At 35.3% G+C, this 27069-nt stretch overlaps 1 protein-coding gene across 1 annotated transcript in view; it reads left to right on the top strand.

The window, feature by feature from the left end:
* LOC150104628 (mitogen-activated protein kinase-binding protein 1-like) overlaps positions 1-27069 on the top strand; it is a 399663-nt gene that overhangs the window by 278456 nt on the left and 94138 nt on the right. Inside the window, exons 22-24 of the mRNA XM_090395826.1 lie at positions 9980-10209; positions 19512-19606; positions 24974-25217. Coding sequence (XP_090251952.1) covers positions 9980-10209; positions 19512-19606; positions 24974-25217 — 569 coding nt within the window. The remainder of the gene's footprint in view (positions 1-9979; positions 10210-19511; positions 19607-24973; positions 25218-27069) is intronic.

Below are 27069 nucleotides of genomic sequence, written 5' to 3'. Positions count from 1 at the left end.
ATAAATCATTACATAAAATCTGTAATTGTTATTAAAACAGTTTGTAAATTCTAGTTTGTTATAAAATATAGACTTCAGCTGTTTCATAATGGTGATTGAGGCAATGCACAAAGTTGACAGTTTTTCAATTTCATGAACTGCACTTAGTTCAGGCAACAGATAACAAGAAATTATAATTTATTTACTTAAATAAACTGAAACTATATCAGTTTCAGTTTTGTAAAAGTGTTACAAAACCATACTCTGCTTTGAAAAATGAGAAAAATTTTACCATTGGCATCATACTGCGGTGGGCCATTTTGGCTGTGAGTGCACAAAATGCACAACTAAGCCAACATTGTCAACATTTGTTGACAATTTTGGCTTAATTATGCATTTTGTGATATATATATATATATATATATATATATATATATATGGGTATATACTGTACAGTATATAGAAAGTATATATGAAGTATATCCAAGAAAAGCCATCTGATATGTAACTTCCTAATTTTTTATAAATTAATCAGTAAACATTATCAAATGTAAAAAACTCTTTATTACTACTGAATCCACTGATTACAATACAGTAACATTTTTATAAAAACAGCAAAATAAATTGTTAATTATAAAACAGTAACATGTTTGAAAAGGAACTTGTGAACTTGCCCATATTTGAAATGGTAAACAGAAACTGCATATATTTTTATGCAATCATTGATGAAAATTTATCTTTTTATTGTATGAAAATCAGCAAAACAGTTTCTCCTTGCTGATAAACATAAAAATACACGGCAGGTTGAGCACATGACACGAGTATGACATTTGCATCTTTCCATTCGACAACGACTGGCTTGCTTACTGAAAATATGTTTTGGTAGATGCATATTTGAGGCTCGTACAATTTTGTTGGGAACTTGAACAATCTTCCTCCTTTTCTGATTTGATGGGCCTGCTACCTCTTCTTCATAAGATTCACTGCTTGTGCTATCTTCAAAGTTTTTTGCTTCTATTATGAGGTTCTTTGCAAGCTCCATCTTAAAGTTCCAAAGCTCTAAAATTTCTTTTTTCTTCATTTTCTTTTGATAGCAAATTTTAAAGTACTCTAACCAGCTATTAACTGTTGCTAGATCAAACAGATGGAAAATCACTCTCGCAGTCCATTTCTTTGTTCTGTGCCTCGTGGGGTAGCATGAAATCAATCTGTCCATTAAATCGACATCACCCATAAATGTGTTGTACTTTTAACAACAGATGGTCTATTAATCTCTATATATATTGTTTGTTTTCTTTTGACCAACATCTGCATTTTTCAATTGGTTCTTGTGCAGATTCTGTGCTGGCTAAAATTACAGCCTTTTTGTTAAACCACTTAGTAACTGCCACTGAGCATTCTCTATTTATAATCATCACCATTGCTCCTCTTACCTGGTTTTTCATCACCTTATTTGAAGGGAATTTGGTACTAACTTCTTTTGGAATTCTATTATTCATTATTATTCCAGTTCCTCCAATACCCTTAGAGTAAAGTTTCTCTAATAAAGGAATAGTAGTAAAATATCGATCAAAGTAAAGCCTGTGGCCTTTATCAAGGTGTTCTGCCAAACAAAGTACACTTGCTGGCCTTATATCTCCAGCATTTTCAACGTTTCCAGGAATAGAACCTTTTCCTTGGTAGAAAAAAAAAAAAAAGGAATGTACCAATCCATCATGTCCTGCCAAAACAAACATTTTCAATCCAACAGGTTGTGGCTTTCCTTTCACATACTGCATAAGAGAACATATTCCTGTAAAAGGAACCATTTGTTCATCAATACAAATGTTAGCACTGATTGGTAAATTCAAACAGCCTTGTAGCACATTATCTATAAGTGGTTGAATCTTCCAAACTTGGTTATGTTTTCGTTCATCTTGTGATGTTAATTGATTCTCTACAAGCTCTTCAATATAGTGAATAAAGTGAATAAAATCGATTTTTTGTTAAATTATCAGTACCAAATTTAATGTCTAATTCTTTTGCCCATAGTAGACTTAGGTGTGGGAGTCGAAGCAAACTAATAATCATGGAAATAGCAAAAAAAAGTCTTTAATTCTGATGGACTAGTACCAGAAGTCACCCCTTTATCCAACACCTCTCGTTGATTTATTTTGTCTGCCATTATTTCATAAATATCAGCAGATATATACTATCTAAAAAATTGCATGGGCAGCCATTTAGATTTTATCACATCAAGAGGAAGATCACTTATGGTGGGTGGCAAAGAATTTTCAAACTTTGAATGTTTTTTCCACAAATTGCGAGGCAACTGCGAGGTTGTCTCTTCATCAGAAGAATGTGATTCGTTTTCTTCATCATCATCATTTAATTTCATTTACTTCAAATAATCTAATTTTTTTGTGGTTGGATGTTGCACGCGACCATAAAATGACCCCTAAAAACAAAAATATACATCCTAATTATATCAATGAAATATACATAATAATGCAAAAATACATTATAAAAATGCATACTTCAAATACTATATCATATTTTTGGCAGAACATAACATAAAAACTAGTAAAATTAATTTCAAAAATTTATTTCATAAATATCAGCAGATATATACTGTCTAAAAAATTGCATGAGCAGCCTTTAGATTTTATCACATCAAGAGGAAGATCACTTATGGTGGGTGGTTTTCAAACTTTGAATGTATTTTCCACAAATTGCGAGGCATCTGTGAGGTTGTCTCTTCATCAGAAGAATGTGATTCGTTTTCTTCAACATCATCATTTAACATTTCATTCACTTCATCATTACTGTTATCTGAAAGATCAAGATCTGATTCATCAAGTTGTGTCAACAAATAATCTAATTTTTTTGTGGTTGGATGTTGCACACGACCATAAAATGACCCTAAAAACAAAAATATACATCCTAATTATATCAATAAAATATACATAATAATGCAAAAATATATTAAATACATACTTCAAATACTATGTCATATTTTTGGTAAAACATAACATAAAAACTAGTAAAATTAATTGAATGCAAAGTGCCTAAAATTCTAACTAACTGACAAACTTAGAAGGTATTAAGAACTGGTGTCAACAATTGTTGTCATTAATTAAGTAATATTACTTTAATACTATAAGCATTATAGATTCTTATACTATTATAAACTGTCAGGTCAAGAAATCAAATTAAAAGTTCGATATTATAACTTTTAAATAGATTAGTTAAAGAAATTTAGACTTACTTGTGGTTAACCCAGGCATAGATGCCGACCAATTTTCCTCCATGTTTGAAAAAGAACAGGCTTCCCTCAAAAGCTTTGTACTGCCATCTACTGGGTAGGAATGAAAATATGAACTGTCAATATCCGTTGACAATCTAATTGCAATGCCCACAACGATTTTAATAATTACAATTATTTTTCAAAAAATGTCAACAAATGTCAACAATTTCATCCAACCCATACAAAGAGAGTACAGTTGATTTAAACTGGCAGTTTCAAGTGAGTGCAGGCATGTGTGGACATTGAAAAAGCAGCCCAAACAGATAACAGTGTATGGCTGTTTGAAATTGTTTTGGTTTTGCTGCTGTGGAGATCAGAAAAGAGAATTTGGATCATTCCTTTTTAGAGAAGAAATCTTCTTCTTCTGCAGCTTCTCCCACTTAAGTGGGGTCACTGTTGATAATGAGTCTCCTCCACACCTTCCTGTCTTGGGCTGTCACCACATCCAAGTTCTTCATCCTCGAGTCCTCTTCTACCAGCTCCCTCCATCTCTTCTTTGGCCGCCCATGCTTCCGCCTTCCTTGCACATCCATCTGCATGACCCTTCTTCCCACATATTCGTCCTCCCTTCTCATCACATGACCAAACCATCTGAACCTTGCCTGCTGTATTTTCGCTCCTAAGTTCATAACTTTCACTGTTCCCCTGACATAGTCATTTCTCAAACGATCCTTTCTGGTCACACTGCACATCCACCTAAGCATTCTCATCTCTGCTACTTCCATCCTGCTAATGTTATTTTTCCTCAGGGCCACAGTTTCTATAGCATATGTCATAGCTGGCCTCACTATTGTCCTATAGATTTTGCCTTTCAGATTGATCGGCACCCTCTTATCGCATAACACTCCAGCCATCTCCCTCCAGTTCCTCCAACCCGCTTGTATCCTGCATCCCACTTCCTTCTCACCTCCTCCATCTTCTTCCACTGTTGAACCTAAGTATCTAAAGTCTCTCACCTTCCTGATGACATTTCCTTCCAGCTCCAGATCTGTCTCCTGTCCGCCGCCCACTATACAACACATATACCCTGTCTTACTTCTGCTCAGTCTCATACCTCTCTTTTCCAGTACTTTTCTCCATCTTTCCAGTTTAGTTCCCACTTCTTCTCTTGAATCTGCACACAGCAAGATGTCATCTGCATACAACATTGTCCAAGGCGCATCTTCTCTCACCTCCTCTGTGACCACCTCCATCACAATATTAAACAGAAACGCACTTAATGCTGACCCTTGATGCAAGCCAACTGTTACTTGAAAACTTTCTGTCTGTCCCAGACAGGTCTGAACACTTGTCTTCACATTTCTGTATATTTCCCGCACCAACCTGACATATTTCTCCGGAACCTTCTTCTCCCTCAGACACCTCCAGACTTCTTGCTTTGGCACTCTATCGTATGCTTTCTCCAGATCAATAAATGCCAGATGTAGCTCCCTTTGTTTCTCTCGATACTTTTCCATCATCTGCCGTAACCCAAAGATAGCATCTGTTGTTGATCTACTAGGCATGAAGCCAAATTGTTCCTTTGCAATTTCCACCTCCTTCCTCAATCTACCATCAAGAACCCCTTCTAGGATTTTCATTGTGTGGGACATCAACTTTATTCCTCTGTAATTTTTACAGTCCTGTGCATCCCCTTTACCCTTGTAGATGGGGACGAGAGTACTCTCCCTCCATTCCTCGGGTACATTTTCCTGGTGGCAAACTTTCATGAACAGGTCAATTCCCTCTTCCCCAAGTGCCTTTCATGCCTCCACTGGAATTCTGTTGGGCCCACTGATTTTCCATTCCTCATCCTCTTCATGGCCTCCGTCACTTCCACTGTACTGATGTTCTGCACCATCCCCTCAGAAGGCTGCCCATCTTCTCTGTGAGTCCTTGCATTTTCCTCATTCAAAAGTCCCTCAAAGTATATTTTCCATCTGTTTCTTATGTCCACATCCCTCCATAATACTCTTCCTTCAGCGTCTTTGATCTGCTTCACATGTAAGATGTCCTTTTCTGCTTTATTTCTACATTTTGCTAGTTGGTAAATTTTTCTCTGTCCTTCCTTTGTTTCTAATTGATCATACAGATCTTGATATGCCATGGCCTTCGCCTGTGCCACAACTCTCTTGGCTTCTTGCTTTCTCTCTCTGTCCTCTTCAACTCTTGACTCATCCCACTTCTGCTTTGCCTTCCTCTTAACTGTGACTGCAACTTGTGCATTATTATTCCACCACCAACCCTCCTTCTGCTCTCTAATCTTTCCAGATGTCTCACCAAGCACCTCAATTGCACAGCTCAGGATTACTTTTGAATTATGTTTCCACCAATCTTGTACACTTTCCAGTCCATTCGAAATCCTCTCTAACACCCTCTCCCTAAAATGATTCCTCACACTCTCCTCTTTTAAGCGAAACCACTTAATTGTCTTCATCCCATGGCATCCAGAGGTTCTTATCTTCGATCTTATTTTAAAGCCTGCGCTGTGCACAGCAGTCGGTGTTGCTGTGCTACTTGATCTGTTGGAATTACTTTACAATTTGTCACAACCTTAAGATGTTTTCTTCTAGTCAAAATGTAGTCAATTTGTGAACTGTTGTTACCACTCCTAAATGTTATCAAATGTTCTTCCCTCTTGTAGAAAAACAAGTTCGCAATTGCCAGATCAAACACTACTGCAAAGTCCACAACCCTCTCTCCTTCCTGGTTCATCATTCCCACTCCGTGGCCACCATGCACCCTTTCACAGTCTCTATTCTGTCTCCCTATGTGTCCGTTCAAGTCTCCTCCGACAATCACCATTTCATTTTCTTCCAGTTCCCTCATTTCTTCATTTAACACATTCCAGAACTCGTCTTTCTCCTCTGCTGTACAACCAATTTGCGGGGCATATACACATAATACAACCACCCGCTCTTCTCCAAGACCCAATTTTATTCGCATGATCCTGTCGTTCCTTCTACCCATTTCCAGTACTTTGCCCTTCATTCTGCCACACACCATAATTCCTACGCCATTTCTTCCCTCGTTATTCGCTCCAGAGTAGAACAATTTATATCCATCTCCCAGTTCCTTTGCCTTTCCCCCCTTCCACCTTGTCTCCTGCACACATAAAATGTCCAACTTCCTCTTCCTCATCATGTCTGCCACCTCTCTTCCCCTTCCAGTCATGCTTCCAACATTCAGTGTTCCCACTCGCAACATCCTCTCCACCTGCTGGGCTCACTTCTTTAACTGCACCCGCCCTTGATGCGGTAGCCCTCGTCCACTTCTCGCAGCTGTAGGACGATGTGGCTGCACGTCGCTTAAGGGGTACGCCCTAGCCCTTATATCATTTTCTCTTTAATAAATAGAATTTATTGAAGAGAAAATTCTTTAATAAAAAATAGAGGAATGGATTCAGAGACCTATAGATTTATATGAAATTGTTTTTCTTTCAATTGATGAACAACCAAGAAGATGAAAAATCTAGAAGATGGCACCTCTAATATTAAAAAAGAAAAAAAAAATTCTAAATGGATAAACAGTAACACAGTTTAAAAAGATTGAATTTCTATAGTAATTTTGGTCTGCTGTTTACTTTCTTCACTTGCATTTGTTCCAGTCAGTAGATGAAATTGAAGCTAAATTTTTTTGTTTTTGTTTGTGTGTGTGTGCAAGAGAAAGAGAAAAAAATCTGGTTTTCTTCTAATATTAGAGACAAAAAGGAACCTGTATTTTGACTGAAAAAAAAAATGAACTGATCTCATTAGTAATGTAAAGATTATTTACAGAACTTTATAAAAGTTTGTTCTAAGTGTTCTAAGTTTTCTCCTTACAGATATTGAAGCAGAGTAATTTTTCTGATACACTGAGATATGACAAGAATATTTTCATTTTTCAGTTTATGGAAGAGAATTTATTTGGAAAGGATATTAAATTTGAACAAGAGTGAAATGCCTCTCATTTCTGAACTACTTGTATTGAATGTATTGAAAAACAATAGCTGTTAATCCTAGAAAGGGTTGCAAATAAATTGATTTTCTTTTCAAATTATTAGTTATTAGAAAACTTTTTTTTTAAAATTCTTAAAATAAAACTTGTGTGATCCTGAATGGACAGTACAAGTAAAACAGTACTTGTACTGTAATAGTATCTTCTACATTCCTTGAGGATACACATCAGGAAACATGATGATGATAATGATAGTGCAGTATAATCCTTGAGCAGGTGCAATCCTAGTTGTGCCTACGTGCACAACTCAGATTATGTACAGGTGTAAATCTTTTATCCTTGTGCATATGAATATGCCTTGGCAACCAAGTTGAAATATTAGCTAATAATAATTGAATAAAATGGTCATTTATTATCTATAGATGTTTGTTTCTTTTAACAAAACATGAATGATAATTGATAATTAGCTTCTAAGTATTTTTACTAGGCTGATAATGGACAGTTAATTATATATCTTGCTACTTGTGGTCAGTAGCAATGATATTTTTATGATGGGTATTTCTAAAGAGGATTTTGCTCCCAGATCTGTTTTTCTAACATGTCCCATACATTCCCAATGGAGTTTGGATCCAGGCTTTGTGGTGGCCAGTGAAGATTGTGGAAATCACTGCCATGTTTGCTGAACAATTCTTGCACAATGAACAGTAGCATTGTCCACCATGAAGCAACCATCACCTGCTGGAGGACACCTGACCTTCCAGCAATATCAGAGGGCCCATTCTGTACCAACAGACATGTCCCACACTGACACCTCCTCCAGAACCTTAAGTTGTGTTTACAAGGCAAGCTGGGTTGACTGCTTCATGGGGCTCCTGCCACACTCTTTGCCTACAGAATAAGGTGTACCATGACTTGTCAGACCACACGCGTCTTCCAGTGTCTAGTCACGGTGTTCCTGACACCACTGTAGACGAACTACTTTCCTGTTCTTTGCAGAATCAGTGGTTTCCATATAGACATGCAACCACCAATATCATTTTCAATTTCCTGTACATAATTTGGTGAGATGGGTTGCACACAGCCTTCATTAAATGCTTCAGTCAATTGGTGTACAGGCAATTCGGTTTGTCCATACAAGCCTTCTCAGAAAATGGTGATCTCCTTCCTGACAGACTGTCTTAGGACCACAATTATACCTCTTGGACAAGCAGTATGAGTTATTTTTCCACTGATTACACACCCAGGATATCTCACCTTTTGAGAAACCAGTTGCCTCTACTGTTTTCAAAATCATGGCTCCAGCCAGATGGGAACCCATAATCAGCTCTTTATAGAACTCAGAAAGATTCTCTGTTTTTTTCTATTGTGTTCAACAGTATTGAGGAGAGGACCTATATACTGCATAAGTGATGTTTACATGCATCTGCATAAAGGTGTCTGATTCAGTGGCTGGTATGTGTACTATGATAATGAAAACACTGACAAGTAGAGATAAGTTTATCTCAACTGCACTCCACAAGGCTTTGATCAAACAGCATATGAGCATTGCATCCATTTTTTATCTCCTGGTTTTCATTGTGGAGAGGACCTAGAGAAAATATCAGTACTCTAGAATGCTGTTTATATATATATATCATTTTCCTTTCCCTCTCTTTTACCTTACGGTGTCAAGGGTTTATTAATCATCGGACCTAAACCGTTCACAGGATAAGGTAGTCAGCCCTATGCCCCGGTGTATCCTATGTCCGCACTGATGTTGAGTTCTCAAGGCCAGTTTGCCTGCTTTGCAGGATAAAAAAAAACCAGATAAACTGGGGAGAAAACCCTACTGTCCATACCCAAGACCGGCTAACTTGGCTGTGGCTGAGGAAGATCCTTCAGCTCCTCACATCTTCGCCAGGAATTGAACCTAGGACACTTCTTCCCCAGGCATGTGGTTGCAAAGCGCACAGCCCCTAGGCTAACCGCGCAGACTATATATATATATATAAAATAAATTTTCGGGGGGGTATTTTTTATTTATTATTTTTGCATAGTCTAGAAACCCTGCTCTAGAGACCAAACACAGGACTTTTTCAAGCCATTTAATTCCTACAATATTCAGGACAGTGGTCTCACACTGGGCAATGAAATTCATCTCCTGCCTAAAGACTATCACAAACATCTGTGCTCATGGTGAGAATCAAACTCCAACCTGTTGGTTGAAGTGTGCTAACTGCTCAGCCAGCCAGGCATCTTCCTATAACCAGATGATAATGGGGAGAGGTTGTGGAAATGTAAATTGCAATTAAATGGATAGGCAGAAACGAGGGGGTATGACAAAGATACTAAAGTTGGTGAGGGATTTTCTAGGATTAATACAAAAGAGATTATACATAGAGTGGAGGGTAAGAAGGGAAGAATAGCAGACCATTATTGAAAGTGACATAAGAATATGTTGAACAAGGAGTGATAAGTAGATTTTTACACAGAGAATACTGGGTGAGTGAAATGTGTTTTCAGTGTGTGTGTGTGTGTGTGTGTGTGTTGCTTGTGAATGAGTTTAAGATTCAGTATGATAGATATGTTGCTTGTCAGTGAGATTTCTTCAATTAATCTTTTTATTCTATGTAGAATTGTTATTAATAATAGTAATGATATTAAAAGTTTCCCACATTCGTTTTTTTTTTTCATTTTTTCATTTCTAATGTCTTTTTTTTTTTTTTTGCATTTAAAGAAATTATCTAATTTCATTAAATAAATGTTATATATATATATATATATTATTTTCAAAATATAAAAAAAAAGCTTTTCTTTTAGCTTTCAGTCAATCGTTCAGTTGTTCAACAATCAACAGAAATATCTAGGGTAACATCTCCGCAGAGCAGTAAACTAGACCGTGTACGCCATCCTACAGATTCAAGTAGCACTGGAAGTGCACATTTAGATGACGGTGATGCAGAAGATGAGCATTCTGACAGTGGAGCTACAGAAAGTAGTGAAATGGTCTATTATCCAAATTTGGGGGACACAAATGATGTTGGAAATAGGTATAGACTATACTGTACTGTTATGTAAATTTGTAGTTTGATACTTTTTAATGTAATTTTTCATGCACGAGTTTAATTTAAAGAGCTGTGGATGGATCTCTAAACAAGTGTAGACCTTTAAATTTTTTTCTTAAATATATCATGGTTAATTTCTAAGTTGCAGGACATTGAATAGTAGACGACTCTGGAACACAAATCTTCAAATCAATCTGAGAAATGTTATTAGGATTAGAAGAGTTTTTGATATCCAGTTTTGACAGAATTCTTCTGATCCCTTTCTCTTTTTGGTAAAACATCAAAGAGGAATTGAATGCTATATGCTTGGAATGATCGGAGGACATTTACCAAAACTGTCAATGCAAGAACTGAAAAAAGTAAGAAGTCAGATGACCAGATTTAATATACAATGCAGTATATTAATAATATTGGAAAGGCTTAAAATAGAGATATTCAGTTGTTTTAAGATGATGGAAACCCAAAGAAAAATATGAAGAGCAAAGCAGAAGTTTTCACTCTACACAAGGATTTGAACTGACCTGCTTTGTAAGCACATAAATCTTCTAGTTAAATGTCACAAAGTTTGAAGTTGTGAAATCTGGAAAGCAAGGATGGACTAGTATATATACAACTGGTGTAACTATTTGCTTTAAACATGAGAATTTAGGACCATACGCCTGGGATTGTAATGTTGTGTGTGAGGAGAATATAGTTCTATTATGAAAGAACTTGATTAGGTTAAATATGGATTACTTATAATATCAAATATTAATTACACAGATTGCCTACCTGGTTTTCTAGGGAATGAAGATATTCTTGAAAATCTCCAGAGAAGATTATGTATAATAGTGTGCGGTGTCTCTGAAATCATGTCATTTGCAGAACCTCAATCCCCTGCTTATTTTTTGAGTATTGAGGACCTCCCATAATGAGTCTTTAACTCCACAGTGATACAATGGAAATAATATCTTCATCATGTTTTCTATTAATCTTGATATATTTTGACTAATTATAATTATTACACAATGAACATCCATGGAGTCTAGAGACTCATCTTGGACACCACACTAACCATTATTCACACAATACCTATCATATCTCTTTTTAAATGCACTTGTGTCTATCTGTGGTAGCCTATTCCACTCATTCACCATTCTCCTAACAAAAAAAAAAAAAAACTAGTCTTCACATTCTTATTAATCATGCTTTTACATAGCCTTCAGGAATGATCCTTGTTCTTTCCTTACTTGTCATATATTAAAAAATTTCATCCAAAATTATGAATCCCTTTAAGTAATTTATATGTTTCTGTCATGTCCCCCGCTATTCCACCTATCAACTCAACTCTGTAACTATGACACCTTCAACTTATCCCTATAACAAGTTCTTCACAGACCAGTCACCAGTTTAATCACTTACTTCTGAGTCCTCTGCAGCACTTCCACATTTCTAAGAAACTTAGATGACCCAATCTCCTCACAGTAGTCCAGATGTGGCCATATCTTATAGAGAGGAATAATACCCCCCCCCCCCTTGTCTGTGCTTGTCAGTAATTTTGTAACATCCAAAAGATCCTTAGCGCTATTTCGCCTATATTTGCAATTATGCCTCTATACATCACTGGCCTTATCTATTTCTTGCAGTCTAGTCCAGGTCTATCAGTATTTGTAATCTTTTTTATCCTTTTGCGTGAAGCTCATAACTTTGTACTTTACTACATTAAACTGACAACCATTATCATATGCCTATGTGGTCAGTCTGCTATTAACTATTGTCCTCTCCTGTTTTGAATCAACAAACAACTGAATATTTGCCCTCAAATCATTCCCTATATGAATAATTTGCAAATTAAATAACAAACCCAAGTACAGAACCCTCTATGACACATCATTTATCGCCCACCTTTTGATGGGTTCTATGCCACCATATACTAATTTTTGATCCATCAGCCATCACTTATCAATGCCTCCAGCTCATATTCATCCCAATTTGCTGCAATTTACTTAATGATTTTGCAGTCTACTGATATCATGGTGTAGCTATTGACAGCTGAATGGGATAAATCCTGCTCAAATTTCACACTTAATTGTTAAAAGTGTTTAAATTACTAAGGTTGCAAAAAATGTGCCCCCTCTATGGAGTATTATATTGCTGTCCACAATCCTGCTCTTAACCAACTTTTTCAATATTACTTTTACCTCCACTCCTGATATATTGATCAGTCTATAATTTGCTACTTCTGTTTTCAAGTCTTCTTTATGTAACAGAAATTTTTTTCCAATTGTTGACCCTTCTCATAATATACGTCCCTGTATATCTCATCAAATTCCATGGTAGTATTTGCATTGAGATTTTGTGGTATCCTAAATGCCTCTCATTGATCTGCTACCTCTGATCTTGTATCAGTCACTGTTTTGTTATTTACTGTAATACCTCACATGTATGATACATCCTAGGTGAATTAATCACTTTGCTAGGATAATTCAACATGCTCAGTAATTCAACTATTCCTTTTTAAATAATATATATTGTATATATTATATGTACGATATGGATGTACAATTCCACTACATAAAAAAAAAAGAACACAAACAGCACAGTACATTTAACAATGCTGGAAAATTGGGCCTCTCTGTTCACATTCTTAACACCCTATACTAAATTGACTTTAAAGAAACCTGTTCCTTATATCATACACAAACTTGGTATGAAAGCAAATTTAAGGAAGCCCCTGAAATTTTGTATCAGTCCTAATCTAAATAATAATGGTGCCTACCAAGAATAAGGATAACACACATTCAATCCCATAACTTCTGTTTCAAGTTCTCCAGTAAACCCTTACTTTTGAATGCTAAGCAATAATGTCAACTCTTATTTCATATATTAGTAACCACAAACAAAAATTTATAATAAAAATTTGTTTTAATTTATATGTTAGTAAAGTAATCCCCACCGAATAGATAACAGGATTCCAGCTTTGAAGTAGTAGGTTTATTTTCTGCCAGAGGTCAGGGGCTAGGAGTAGCTTACTGTGTGCATTGTAATATAGCTCATCTCTTTGTCCATGTATGTATATTAAAGATGATGAGATGATGACCTTGATATGAAGGTCAAAACATTGGGAGATTATTTCGGTTTATATTAAACTGAAATTATTACTCTGACATGGTAGCTGTCTCCATAATTAATTATATCAAATATCTTCATTCTTAAATTTGTATCCATCAGTTTTTATTTTTATTTATTTATTTTTTATTATTATTATTATTTTTTTGCAGTTTATTATTTCATTTCACATCTGTTAACAGCAAATATATAAACATGAACATTACTTTGGAAACATACACTACTTGGAAAGAAGTCAATGGATACTGTAGTGTGAGGAACAAACAGCCATGGCACCAGCTTTAAAAAGATGTGGGACTCTCCTTTCATTGCAACTGCAGTAATTGTATGGAGCATACTTTCATAAGCATATGATAGCGATCAGTGGGAATTTTGGACCATTCTTCCTGTAGGCATGTAATGAGGTCCTGAACTTGTGGGATGGATGTCTCTTGAACTCACCCAAATCTTCAGGTCATCTCACAGAGGATCGATAGGGTTAGGATCAGGGTTCTGTTGAGGCAAATTAAGTGTGGCAGCATTCATGTCCACAAACCACACAGTAACAGCAGCACCCTTATGACAGTGCATTGTCTTTCTGAAAGAGACTGATAATTTTTCTAGAAATGTTACAAAGCAGGAAGCATTGCATTGTCTGGAATGTTCATATACCTCTTGGAGTTCTTTGTTTTTGGTACTTCAAACAGAGGTCCAAGGCCAAACTAGGATAAACAGGACCATACCATCATACTGCCACCTTCGAATTTCATAGTTTGGGTTACACACTCTGGTAATAGACTTTACTGGACATCTGCCACACCCACATCCACCCAGCTGCTCAGTAGAGGGTGTAGCATGATTTGTTGCTCCATAACACAGCTTGCCAAGCTTCCACATCCTGCTGTACATGCTCTTTGCGCCACTGAAGACAATGCTGCATGCTGGTTCGGGTAATGTTGGACATACATATTGCAGTCCTACTATGGAAACCCATGAGGCTTTCCATAGAAACCTATGAAAAGCCTCAGTTCTGAATGTTTTTATACAGATTCATGTTCAATTTAATACCCAGAACTCCACATTCGATATGTCAGCCTATGATATGTCAATATGTCATCTTTCACCTAACATCTAAGGCCAGCCAACAGCAGTCATAGAGGGTGTCCCCTCATAAGACTTTAGTCTTCATAATATCATTTCTTCCACTTATTGTTTTTTGTGTGTTTTTGTGTTTGTTACAAATTTAACATTGTATCCCTGAAGATGGCTCTGTGATAGAGATGAAATACTGAAAGAATTAAACCTGCTGTTTAATTATTTCTCTTTGCGCTATAGTTATTCCATTAAATTGTATTAATTCATTAAATTGTCTTCTTTATGTAACAAATTTTTTTCCAATTGTTGACCCTTCTCATAATATACATACATCCCTGTATATCTCATCAAATTCCATGGAAGTATTTGCATTGAGATTTTGTGGTATCCTAAACACCTCTCATTGATCTGCTACCTCTGATCTTGTATCAGTCACTGTTTTGTTATTTACTGTAATACCTCCACATGTATGATACATCCTAGGTGAATTAATCACTTTGCTAGGATAATTCAACATGTTCAGAGACGAAATACTGAAAGAATTAAACCTGCTGTTTAATTATTTCTCTTTGTGCTATAGTTATTCCATTAATTCATGAAATTCCATGGTAGTATTTGCATTGAGATTTTTCTGTAGCTCAGTAGCTCTTCTGATACATTCCTTTCTAATATCCTTATTTTTAATATGATTCTGCCATGGATGTCATCATTTTTATTCCCCATTATTTTTCTCAGAAGTCCCAGGCTTGAACTGGCTTGAACACTGCCCTGTATACCAGTTTAGTATTCTGATTGATTTCTCTCCTATTCCATAAATATTTATTCAGTTGACTTCCCATCATACCCAGCTTTGTTATTTCTGTTGTCTATTTCCATATTTAAATTTGCCGTCTGCACTAAAAATTGTGCCTAAATAACTAGAATGTTTTATTTGTTCTGTAGGTTCTCCATTCAGAATTCAGTTATTACTTTTCTTTTCTTTTCCAACCAATTTTCATAGTTTTGGTCTTTTTATTGCTGATGTTCATGCCATATTTGTTATAGCAGTTATTCAAGTTATTTTTCTCAGAAATAACTTCAGGAATTCTGCCAACTTGTACTGGATTTATTTAGGAAAATAATATCACATGCATTAAGTAAAGAGCCAAGATTAGCATCTTGAATTTTGATATGTTTAATGCCACTTTTCTTCATATCCATGTAGATTATGAATAACAGTGACAATAATAATCACCCTTGTCTCACCTGATTTTTCATCAAGTCATATTTCTGTACCCTCTTCAATCTTCAATTGATGATTTTTCATATTTCAAGTACTGATATGTACTCTTAATTGCATTCTTCTTGAATATTTTCTATCACTGTTCTGTCACTTCTTGTTTTATTTAACAGTCTTTCAAAATAATTACTCCAAATATGTAGGATATCTCTATCTTCGGTTTTCATGTCTCCTTTATCATCTTTGAATTCTTTCCATTGTACTCTTTTCTCCATTTTTAAGCTTTGTAAATAACCTCCAATACAATTTGCCATCTTCCTGATATTTATCTTCTATATTCTTACCAAAGTCTTCCCAAGACTTTTGTTTAGCTACTGTTCACATTGCTTTCTTACATTTTTCTCCTCTGTATTCTCTTATGGCATCTGCTGACTTATTTGCTAGGAACTTTCAATATGCTTTTTTCTTTTCCAGGACTATCACTTTCACTTCTTGCATTGACTACAGAGTTCTGATTTCTGTATCATTACAAACACCACATGTCTATCTGTCTGACTCAGTCAGTCCGTGTTTTCTTTGGAGTCTGACACTGAGTCTCCAAGTCTGAGAGTCTCTTTTTTACAGTGCTTTGCTTTATTGTATTTTTCTCTGTAATCTCTTAAGGCATTGGCTTAATTAGTTATGAAGCTTCAATATGCTTTCTTCTTTTCAAGGACTGTTGCTTTCACAACCACTATGGAGTTCTGATTTTCTATCATTGTAAATTCCACATGCCTATCTGACTGAATCAGTTGCTGTTTTCTTCAGTCTGCCACTGAGTCTCCATGATCTGATTATTGTTTTCAAACTCCTCCATTTTTGTTTCAATAATATGTGTGTATTTAACTCTACAGTTCACCACCAAAAGTTACTCAACTTTGATTCTTTTTTTAAACCTCCTTACATATTTTTGTTTTCAGTAATATTCAGCAGGGGCATATATTCAGGGTGTTGCTAGGTGTGTAATTCACACCTATGGAATATCAATATCACCGATATTATATTTTTGTATTTATTTCTGTTAAATACTCCCCTAATTGTTTTCTGGCTTCATGTGATTCTTAAAATTAAACACAGTATACTAATGCTTCATGAAGAGGACACTTTTCGACACATACACACTGCATCACATTCAGGTTAATAGCCCTGGTGTGTAGTTACAAATATGGACACCTTTTATCCCTTTGAACAGATGTACAGATGGCACAGCAAGTCAAATTCTTAGTGTTCTGGTGGTTTTAAATTACTCCAAATATGTAAGATATTTCTATTTTCAGTTTTCATATTTTTGTGTATACAATATTGAATTCAATGCTACCTCTTGACTGGATGAAGAAACTCGGGTGTATGAAGAGGAGATATTAGAGCTGTTGCACAAACTAAATAAGAATTCAGCAATGAGATATCAGCACTGGTGTTAAAAAAGTTGTTCAGCTGAACTGGCTATTCCTTTGACCAGGCTATATAATTTGAATCTCAGAACAGGGAAAATTCCACAGGAATGGAAAGAATCTATGGTAATCCCTTTGCACAAGGGTGGTGGTGCATAGATTGATGTATCCAGTTATCGACCAGTCAGTATCTCAGGAGTGGTGGTGAAATTTTTGGAAAAATTGGTCCAGGCTTGCATTCAGAAATGGGCTGACAGTGAATCTCTACTTTGCATTGAAGGGCATGGGTTTACTAAGGTAAGGTCATGTTTTAGCAACTTTCTGACATTCTATAATCATGTTACCATTGAACTAGATAAGGAGAATGGATACACCATGATACTTTTGGATTTTGCTAAGACTTTTGAGAGAAAAGAGCATGGAAGACTGCATAAATTAGAGATTATTGGTTTGGAGTACTGACAGATATCAAATAGTGGTATATGGTGGATGTGAATCTGCAAGATTTAAGGTAATCAGTGGTGTACCACAAGGATTAGTCTTTGGTCCATTGTTATTCAGTGATATTGGGAAGGATTTGAAAAGTGACATACAGCTATTTGCTGGTGATAAAAAGATAGGTAGGTAGGGTAATCGGGAATGCTGCTGATATACAGAATGATTTGAATAGGCTGGAATTGTGGACATGGGAAAATGAGTGTCAGTAAATGTAAAGTCATGCACTTTGGCATGATTAGATATCCAATGTCATATTATATTGGTGGGATTATGCTAAAAGAAACTGATTAAGCTAAGGATCTTGGAATGTTAGTGGATAGGAAGTTGAAGTTCAGTAGCCATGTAGCAAACCATGAAGATAAGGAAGTCATTTTTGACTTCCTTATCTTCACAAGGCCTTGATAAGACCTCACTTGGACTATTATGTGCAGTTCTGGTCTTTTGGTTTCCATTGTGATTCTGGTAAAGTGGAAAGAGTGTATGCAGTGTTAAAATATCAGAACTGTGGAATTCTCTTTATGAAGATAGACTGAGAATTTGTAGACTGCTGACACTAGCAAACAGGAGAAAGAGGAGTGATATGACTGAGATTTAGAAACTTCTGAAAGGATCATAGAGGTTTTCAGTTGATGGAGTTTTTCATTTTATGGAGGATAGGGAAAGGATGAGAGGGCATCCTTGGAAGCTGAAATAAATGCTATCAAGAAGGATGTAAGAGTTAGATTTTTCTCTCTTAGAGTGGTGTGTGATGGGAATGTATTGCCATTGGATGTTGTGGGTGTGCAAGCAGCATGAATGAATTCAAGAATAAGTATGTTAGTTGGTGCGTGTAATATGTGGCCTCCCTCGATGAGTCTCTCTTAATAATAATAATACCATGAGCCTGAACAGTCTGGATTTGCTGAGCATGTTACCTGCATTAAACGTACAGTTTGTTGGAATAAGACACGAGAAGAGGCCTTTATAACTGTCATTTTCTCATTGTCTTTATAAAGAAACATATGAAACTTTACTTTATTGTCCTAACTTGATGAGATATTAATAGTCTGTGCCTATCCCCTTAGTGAGAGATGGTACTTTTTAAGTCTGCAATCTTTCCTAACTTTATTTATGTATATATGTGTGTGTGTGTGTATCTTTTTTTTTTTTTAAGTTAGGAAATTATTGGCATATTTAGTTATCTTATATTAGCTATTTAGGTGAAACTTTTTAGAATTGTCTGTTATTGTTTAATTACTGTTTTGTAATCCTGTACTGAAGATGCCTATGACACTTAGGTAGAAAAAAAATTACATTAAATAAGTTTTATACATAATATTTCTTTTGGTTATGCAAACTCAAGGTATTGCATTGTTGATATTCTATTCTATTCAGAGCCATTCACTATGTTAATAATTTATTAAATATACTATAATTGCAATGTCTAGTAAACAGAAGAGTGGTTTTTTATTTATTTTTTTCTTTTCAACTTCCCTCTCCTTTGATGTGGTGCATCATCATATAGCTAGAGTGAAAAGTTCTCTTTTATTGTGGTATTCTTCACTGAAACAAATACAAAGCATGGTTATCATGATGACAATCAGTGTTTTTATTAATACTAAATTTATGATGTGAACTGATTTTTGTGCATCCTTTATACATAGGAGGCAAAACAGCCTACAGAAAACAGGCTATCAGAATACTTCAGTGATCATGTTCTGCTCAAAACTAAATGGTAATCACCTTGTGTTTCAAATCTCCTCTATATACTCTTGTATCCTGAACCAGCAGGAAGTTATTGCTATATACAATAACATAGCCAATGACATGTTTCTTATTCCTTATATCTTATATAAAACAAATGAGAATATGCATATAAGTAAATTAAAATTGTAAAATATTGATGAAATATTTTTATTTATTTATTTTTTAAATTAACCTTTATTTTAATAAATGTAGTAATATAAACTCTTCTATAGTTCCTTTCATGTGTGTGAAATTGACAAAGAACACACCAAGTTAATAAGAAAATCAAAGTCAGAAGTGCTTCATATTCCAGCAAACAGTATTTCAGGTAACAGTTTATTTACTATTAATTAATTAAGGTAATTAAAGATGCAAAGATGTGATTTTTGCAGTTCAAGATGCATTATCATCATCATCAAATTCTTGACATGTACCCTGAAGGGGTGTACAGGATATGATAGTACTACATGAAAAATTTACATCATTTCTAACTTCCTATCTACAATTTTCCTCCAAATCACAGTCTGTTACTTGTCAAGACTCCAACATTATCAGATCTTATATTTCTGTCGTCTAAGGCACTTTGAACCGTATCAATCCACATATATCTTGGTCTTCCTCTGGGTCGTTTTGCTGCCAACCTGGCAGAGAACACTTGTTTTGCTAATCTTTCCTTGCCCATTCTGTTTAAGTGACTATACTCCCTGAGATTAGCTCTGCTAACGCATTCCTGGATGCTCACAATGTCAAGTTCTTTCCTAATATCCTCATTTTTAATATGATATTGCCACTGATGCCATCTGTTCATGCCTCTAATCTTTCTCAGGACTCACATATCTGCGGTTTCTAGTCATTGGTCAAGTGTTTTACTTCTGACCCAGCGCTCAGATCCATAAGTTAAAACTGGTTTGAACACTGTCTTGTATACAGCAAATTTAGTGTTCCGACTAATTTCTCTCTTATTCCATATGAATTTATTCAATTGACTGCCTACCATACCAGCTTTGTTGATTCTGCTGCCTATTTCCATATTTAATTTACCATCTTCATTAAAAATCGTGCCTAAGTAGCTGAAATGTTTTACTTGTTCCATGGGTTCCCCATTCACTACACAGTTGACATTTTCAACAATTCTACCTATTTTCATTGTCTTTGTCTTTTTAATGCTGACCTTCATACCATATCTATTACAACAGTTATTCAATTTAGTCAAGGAATCTTGCAAACTTGTGGGGGATTTATTTAGAAGTATAACATCGTCCACATAAAGCAAAGAGCTGACATTAATATCTCCAATTCTGATATCATGTTTAATACCACTTTTCTTCATAATATGATCCATATAGATAATGAATAACAGAGGGGATAATGTACATCCTTGTCTCACAGCAGATTTAACATTAAACCATCTTTCTGTGCTTCCTTCAATTCTAACTGCTGAATTACAACTCAAATAAAGACTAAGTATTGCTTGATTTATTGCCTAACTGTAGCATATTGAAAAGCTTCTCTCTTGGCACCTTGTCATTTGCATTTTCCAGATCGACAAAACTTAAATACAGATATTTGTTATATTCCCATGCTTTCTCAACTGTTTGTCGTAAAGTGAAGATCTGATCCTGACAGCCTCTATTTGGCCTGAATCTAGCTTATTCTCCACCAAGCTTTTCTTCCACAATTCTTCTCAACCGTTTCTCAAGTATACTTGTATAGATCTTACCAGGAACACTCAGTAGGGAAAATACCTCTGTAATTCTCACATTCAGTTTTATTTCTCTTTTTATATATGGGTACTATTAGAGCTCCACTCCAATCATCGGGAATTCGTCCAGGCTTTCTGAACTATGCAGTGCAGCCACTGTAAGACTTTTATACCACCATACTTCAGCATTTCTTGGCGAATATCATCTACTCCTGCTGCCTTTCCACATTTCAAGCCTTTGATGGCTTTTTCTACTTCAAGTATGGATATGTATTTCTGACTGTATGCCTGTTGAGTGTTTTTTACCACTGTGCTCTCACTGCTTGTTTCATTTAGCAGTTTTTCAAAGTAATTACTCCATACTTCAAGGATATCTTTTTCTCCTGTTTTCATGTCACCTTTATCATCTCTAACTCCTTTTACAGCACTCTTTCCTCCATTTCTAAGCTTCTTCAACAACCTCCAGATTATCTTACCACCTTCTTGATATTTATTTTATATGTTCTTGCCAAAGTCCTCCCATGACTTTTGTTTGGCTAGTTTTACATAGTGTTTCGCTTTCTTACATTTGTCTCTGTATTCTCTAAGAGCAAAAGCTGACTTATTTGCCAGGAACTTTTGATATGCTTTTTTCTTTTCCTTCACTGCTTCTTTAACTTCCTGTGTCCACCATGGAGTTCTGATTTTTCTGTCCTTGCAGACAACCTCACCACATGCCTCTCTGGCTGAATCAATCAGGGTTTTCTTCAAAGTTTGGTTCCTATTCTCAAACTCTTTCATTTTTTCTTCAATAATCTTTGTGTATTTTAGTCTACAGTTCACATCTGAGAGCTGCTCAACTTTTATTCGCTTTAAAACTTTCTTACATGTTATTCTTTTCAATATGAAATTCAATTTTATAATGATCAAGACTAAATCGTGATCATTTCCAATTTCAAATCCTCTGTACACTCTGGTGTCCTGCACCAGGGAGAAAACATCACTATCAACAATAACATAGTCAATGAGACTTTTCTTATTCCTTGCCTCTTCTCTCCAACATTTTTATGTTGGAACGTGGTGTTAGTAATAACCAGTCCATGTCCTGAGCAGAAATCCAACAAGTATTTGCCATTATTATTAGCTTTGCTCTTTTCTCCAAATTTTTCCAAAATATTTTTTTATGTCTGACAATCATTTCCTACTCTGCTATTTAGATCCCCAACAAGGACCCACTTTTCTTTTTTCATTGTGTCAGTTGCTTTTTCTAAAGCAACTGACAAATCAGAAAATCAAAAAATTCCTCCATTTTTACCTTAGTAGAACCTTCTGTGCGACCATAGGCACAAATAAGTCTCATTGTCCAATTCCCCATTCTGATATTAGCCCACATCACTCTACTTGAGACTGCCTGCCATTCAAGAAGATTAGCCTCGTATTTTGTGTTGAATACTATGGCTACTCCTTCTTTTCCTTGATTATCATTTCCTGAATATAACATTTTGTATTTATTGCTCAGAAAGATTATCATCAGTTTTTGTCTTTTTTGTTTCAGTCACCCCTATTACGATGTGGTACTTATCTAATTCTTCGGCTAGCTCCATTTCTTTGCCATTCAGGTTTCTTATGTTCATATTACTGATCTTGAACTCTGGTGATGAGTTGGGGTGTATTTTAAGATTTGTTCCAGTAGCTGACTTTTTGCTGTTCACCCTGGCGAGAACAACAGAGGCTTTATTTAACTGGGTGATGCTCCAGCTGGCATGAAATTTTTCATGTTGTAGCATCATTTTTATATTTTGGTTTAAGCCAATAAGAATACAATTTGGTTGGCTAAATCCCAAATTGCCAGCCCATCCTCGTTCGTTCAGTATCCAGGTAGATACCCAACAGGGTGCACCATGAGAAGGTGAAAATTGGACATTAGGTCAGAAGCCCTGCTCAGTTCTCTGCATTCCTTTAAAGGCTATGTGGAGGTCTCCTCTCAGTTATACAGCTTTGACCCTTAAGCACCCCATAAGATGCATTACTAAGATAATTCAATACTACATAGCATCTATCAAGAAAACGTGATCTTGATTGGTGATTGGAATGCAATTGTTGGAGAAGGAGAAGATTAGTGGTAAATTCAGACATGGCAAACATAATGATAGAGGAAAAATACTCATTTAATTCTGCAAAAGTTGCAAGAACCTAACCATAGCGAATACACAATTTAACACTGACCATATCTCATTCATCTTGACAAATCATTTATGATTGAAAATATCATGCATAAATAAAAAAAATTTACCTGGATACTGAATGAACAAGGATAGGTGGTAATTTGGGACTTTGGTGACTAAATTGTATTCTTATTGGCTTAAACCATAACTAAAAATGATGATACAGCATTATGAAATTTCATGACAACTGGGGCATTGCCCTAAACAAGTCCAAGCCCCCCCATTGGTCTTGTCCGGGAACCAGGAAACAGTGAAGTTTCTATTTCTTGAAAAGATACAGGAAAAATGACAACACTTTGGACAGTTAATTGGAAGACATAAAGTCCTAAGGGAGTGAAATTATTGTAAGATAGTTCACATTAGTTGGTGGATAACAGGATGTGAAACTACTATCTTGTTTATATGAGGCCTAGAGTGATTTGGAAAAAAAATTCCATGGTTGCTCTCGAGAGTAGGGTTTCCAGATGATCTAATCCCATCCATGGTACTATTGTATGATAGGTCTACAACCTTTCAAGGATCATATAAGAAAGTAAAAAATCATAAATAAGATAAGAAGACAGAAACTGTAAATTATAAGCTGGTGAATATTTCTCGAGTGGTTGTTAAAATATTGGAAAATCGATAAAGGCTTGAATTTTCTTGCCTTGGTTATTTATGTCACTTTCTCTGACAAAGTGACACTCAAATTGGAGAAGAAAAATGGTTACACATGGTATTGTTGGACTTTGCAAAGACATTTGATAGGATACCATGCAGAAAGAGAGTGTTCAATGAACTGGAACAAATGGGGATAGATATGAAGCTGGTGATACAGACTTAGAGGGTTCATGATAGAAAAATATCTGAGAGTAATTATGTGGTAGCAAAATCAATGAGAAATTTGATAATACCAGGGAATGATCTGAAGTGAACATCCAGTTGTTTACTGATATTAACTGTGGAGGACAATATTAAATGATTTATTCTCCAAGAGAAACTGAATCATCTGAATGTTCAGAATAAAGGAGATTTGAAAATACATTTTAATACTGGAATTGACTAAATTCCAGTATTTTGGAAGCTAGAGAAAATCCTGAGTGAATATCCTGAGTTGTTTCTCACTGCAATGAGACAAGATATTTAAATTTAGATATACTAATTTATTGAAAATGAATGCTATGAAAAGTTCATATGTAACTAGCTAAATAAAGCTATTTTACACTATATAGCCATATGCAGTTGCATCAGTAACTAATTCAAACAATTTCAACAAACTTGCTGAAAAAAGTACTGTGAGAAGAGCTTTTATATACAGTAAGTTGCATGGCATCTGAATTCCTTTAGAGTAATTAGTAGTCAGATGAGGAGAATTGGTTAAACAACAAATTATGGGTATCACAGTGATCAATTTTGTGACAGAGATTCAGCATTCAGGTAACTGTTAAAATTGCCAGTAATAGACATAACAAATGATTTTTGACTTTTCTCAACTTTGGACTTAGTAATATAAGTGCTCAGTGCAGAATCCTATTCCCACACAAACAGGACAGGCCAGTTATAAATTAACAAGGACATAGAGATATACTCAGTAAAACGGGCCTTAGGCATTTTTGAGTGCTATGATAAAGTAGCTTTTGTAAGTGTTTATATGTATATACTCCTAAAAATGGCATTGATATAAAGGTTCTAAACTTAAAGGTAATTTTAATTAAATTTATTTAATATAAAATGGTGATTTAATCCATAAATCTACTATAATAAGTTATAGTATGCTTTAATTACATTTTTATATTTGCTTGATTACAAGAAAGAACCGATCTTGTCAGTGATGATGACGATTCTGGAACCCCTGTAGAAGGTGAACGTTCATTTATAAGTAATTTCAGTGTCAGCACTGAGAATCTAGAACGGCTTGGCAAAAGAGAAAAATTTATGAGGAGCAATTATGAAAGTCTGGAAAGAGGACCCCCTGATCTTCTGGTACAAAACAGCCACTTGCCCCGTCATAGCATTACAACTAAGCACCTTTCAAGTTCTCCAAAATCAAGCAGGTAAAGAGTAAGCATACTATGATGATAATAATAATAATGAAATTCCCAAACCATTTTAGTTTTGATCTATTTAGTTACACTTGCATGTTTTTTATGACATATGCAATAATAAAATATACTATTACCTTTTTTATTAATGAAAATCTGTTAGAATAAAAAAAAGTATTAAAAACTTAAATCAGGGGCCTCCCTACCTCCTTTGACAGATCAACAATATATGCTTAACATGAATTAGTATTTTTGTAAGTTCTCTCTGTAGTAATGTTATACATCACAATTGTTAGCTATTTTCGGACCTGGATTCAAATCCTATCTAGGATCGTCTATTAGGACTCATCAAGCGAAAGTGAGTTAGCCAGTCTCATATAGAGGTGGAAGGGTTTTTCCTCCCAGTAACTTTTTTTCTGGTTTTTCTATCCTGCAAAACAGGCAAACTGGCCTAAAGAACACATACAATTTACAGTCAAAAAACAATGCAGACAGGATTAACCATCCTTTCATAAGAAGTAAACAGGTTTCTAAGAAGCAAACTTACTTTGCAGTGACAGGCCATAGCTTAACATAAAAAGGAAGATGGGATTTTTTTTTCCTGTGTTATTTAACTCATTATTTTTGTTGCATTTATCAGTAGTAGTTATCATTTTCTTCTTCATATGCATTGTTACTGTACGTGAAGAAACTGATAGCAATATTATAAATAGGATCAGAAATTTCCATTTTTTTAAAAGAAAATTTATTTCTTTTTGATGAAAAAAGAAATCTTGAAAACAGAATTATTTATAACTTCTTGGTTTTCTTGTGTTGAAGAGCATATGGTTAATAATTGGCTTAATTGTTTATAAAATTGTTTATAAATATAAAAACCACAGTATAAGAATAAAAACCTGAAAGAAATGAGCCACCAATGTTTTTACAGAAGAAAATATTCAATCACAAAGTAATTCACACATCATAAAGACATTTGAATCAGATGCCAGCAAGAAGCAGATGCTGAGAAGAAGATACTAGAGTTTATATGTGAAATCATTATTTTCATGACAAAAATACATATGGAAACATTTTTCATATTAGCAACAGTGGTTTTTTAAACTTTTTTTAATCATCACTCAAAATATGGAACCGTATTCACCTTGAGACTCATCATCATTATTTTTTTTTTTTTATTATTTATTTTATTTTATTTATTTATTTATTTATTTTTGCATTCATGAAGGAGGACCACACTGACTACTAACCATTGTTCACAAATACTTATCATACCTCTCGTCAAATTCATTCGTGGACAAGGGGATAAATTTATTTATTTATTCTTATGGTGAAAAGAAATACAATGCAGCTGTAGATTAATGTTTAGTCCAGAAAGCCAATCCAAGGCCTCATCTTTCACCTCGTGAATGTCTTGGAGGTTACCATGAAATTGGTGCCTCGGGCAGCCATTCACAACATGAGTGATCATCTGAGCTATGGGGGAATAACCACAATAAGGGTGGTCTGACAGTTTCCATTTATGTAGTAGGTAGCCACATCTGCCATTGTTAGTTCTGATCCTGTTGAGAGATGATCAGATCTTCCTGGGAAGAGCAAAACCAGGCTGCAGAGCACAGGGATCATCAACCAGGAAGCCATTTGTTGGGAGATTGTTGGACTAGTGTCCTCTCCATGTGTCAGATGTTGATGATAGGGCAGCTGAAGAGAGTTTGTCCATGTCCATGGAGAGTCTGGTGCAGGGGCAGGTTGCTCATTACTTTATTAAATCCTTTAATCGAGGCTTGTCTTCTTCATATATTTGTTAGAGCAATGTTGGATAGGATAGGCAACCAGGGGAGAGGTGTGCTTTCCCTCATCTGGGAAA

This window comes from Typopeltis vanoorti, chromosome 7 (genome assembly GCF_054136105.1).
Source record: "Typopeltis vanoorti isolate ZY-2024b chromosome 7, IOZ_Tvanoo_1.0, whole genome shotgun sequence".
NCBI lineage: Eukaryota > Metazoa > Arthropoda > Arachnida > Uropygi > Thelyphonidae > Typopeltis > Typopeltis vanoorti.
The sequence above is the reverse complement of the archived record's forward strand: the minus strand, read 5'-3'. Positions and strand labels throughout refer to the sequence as shown.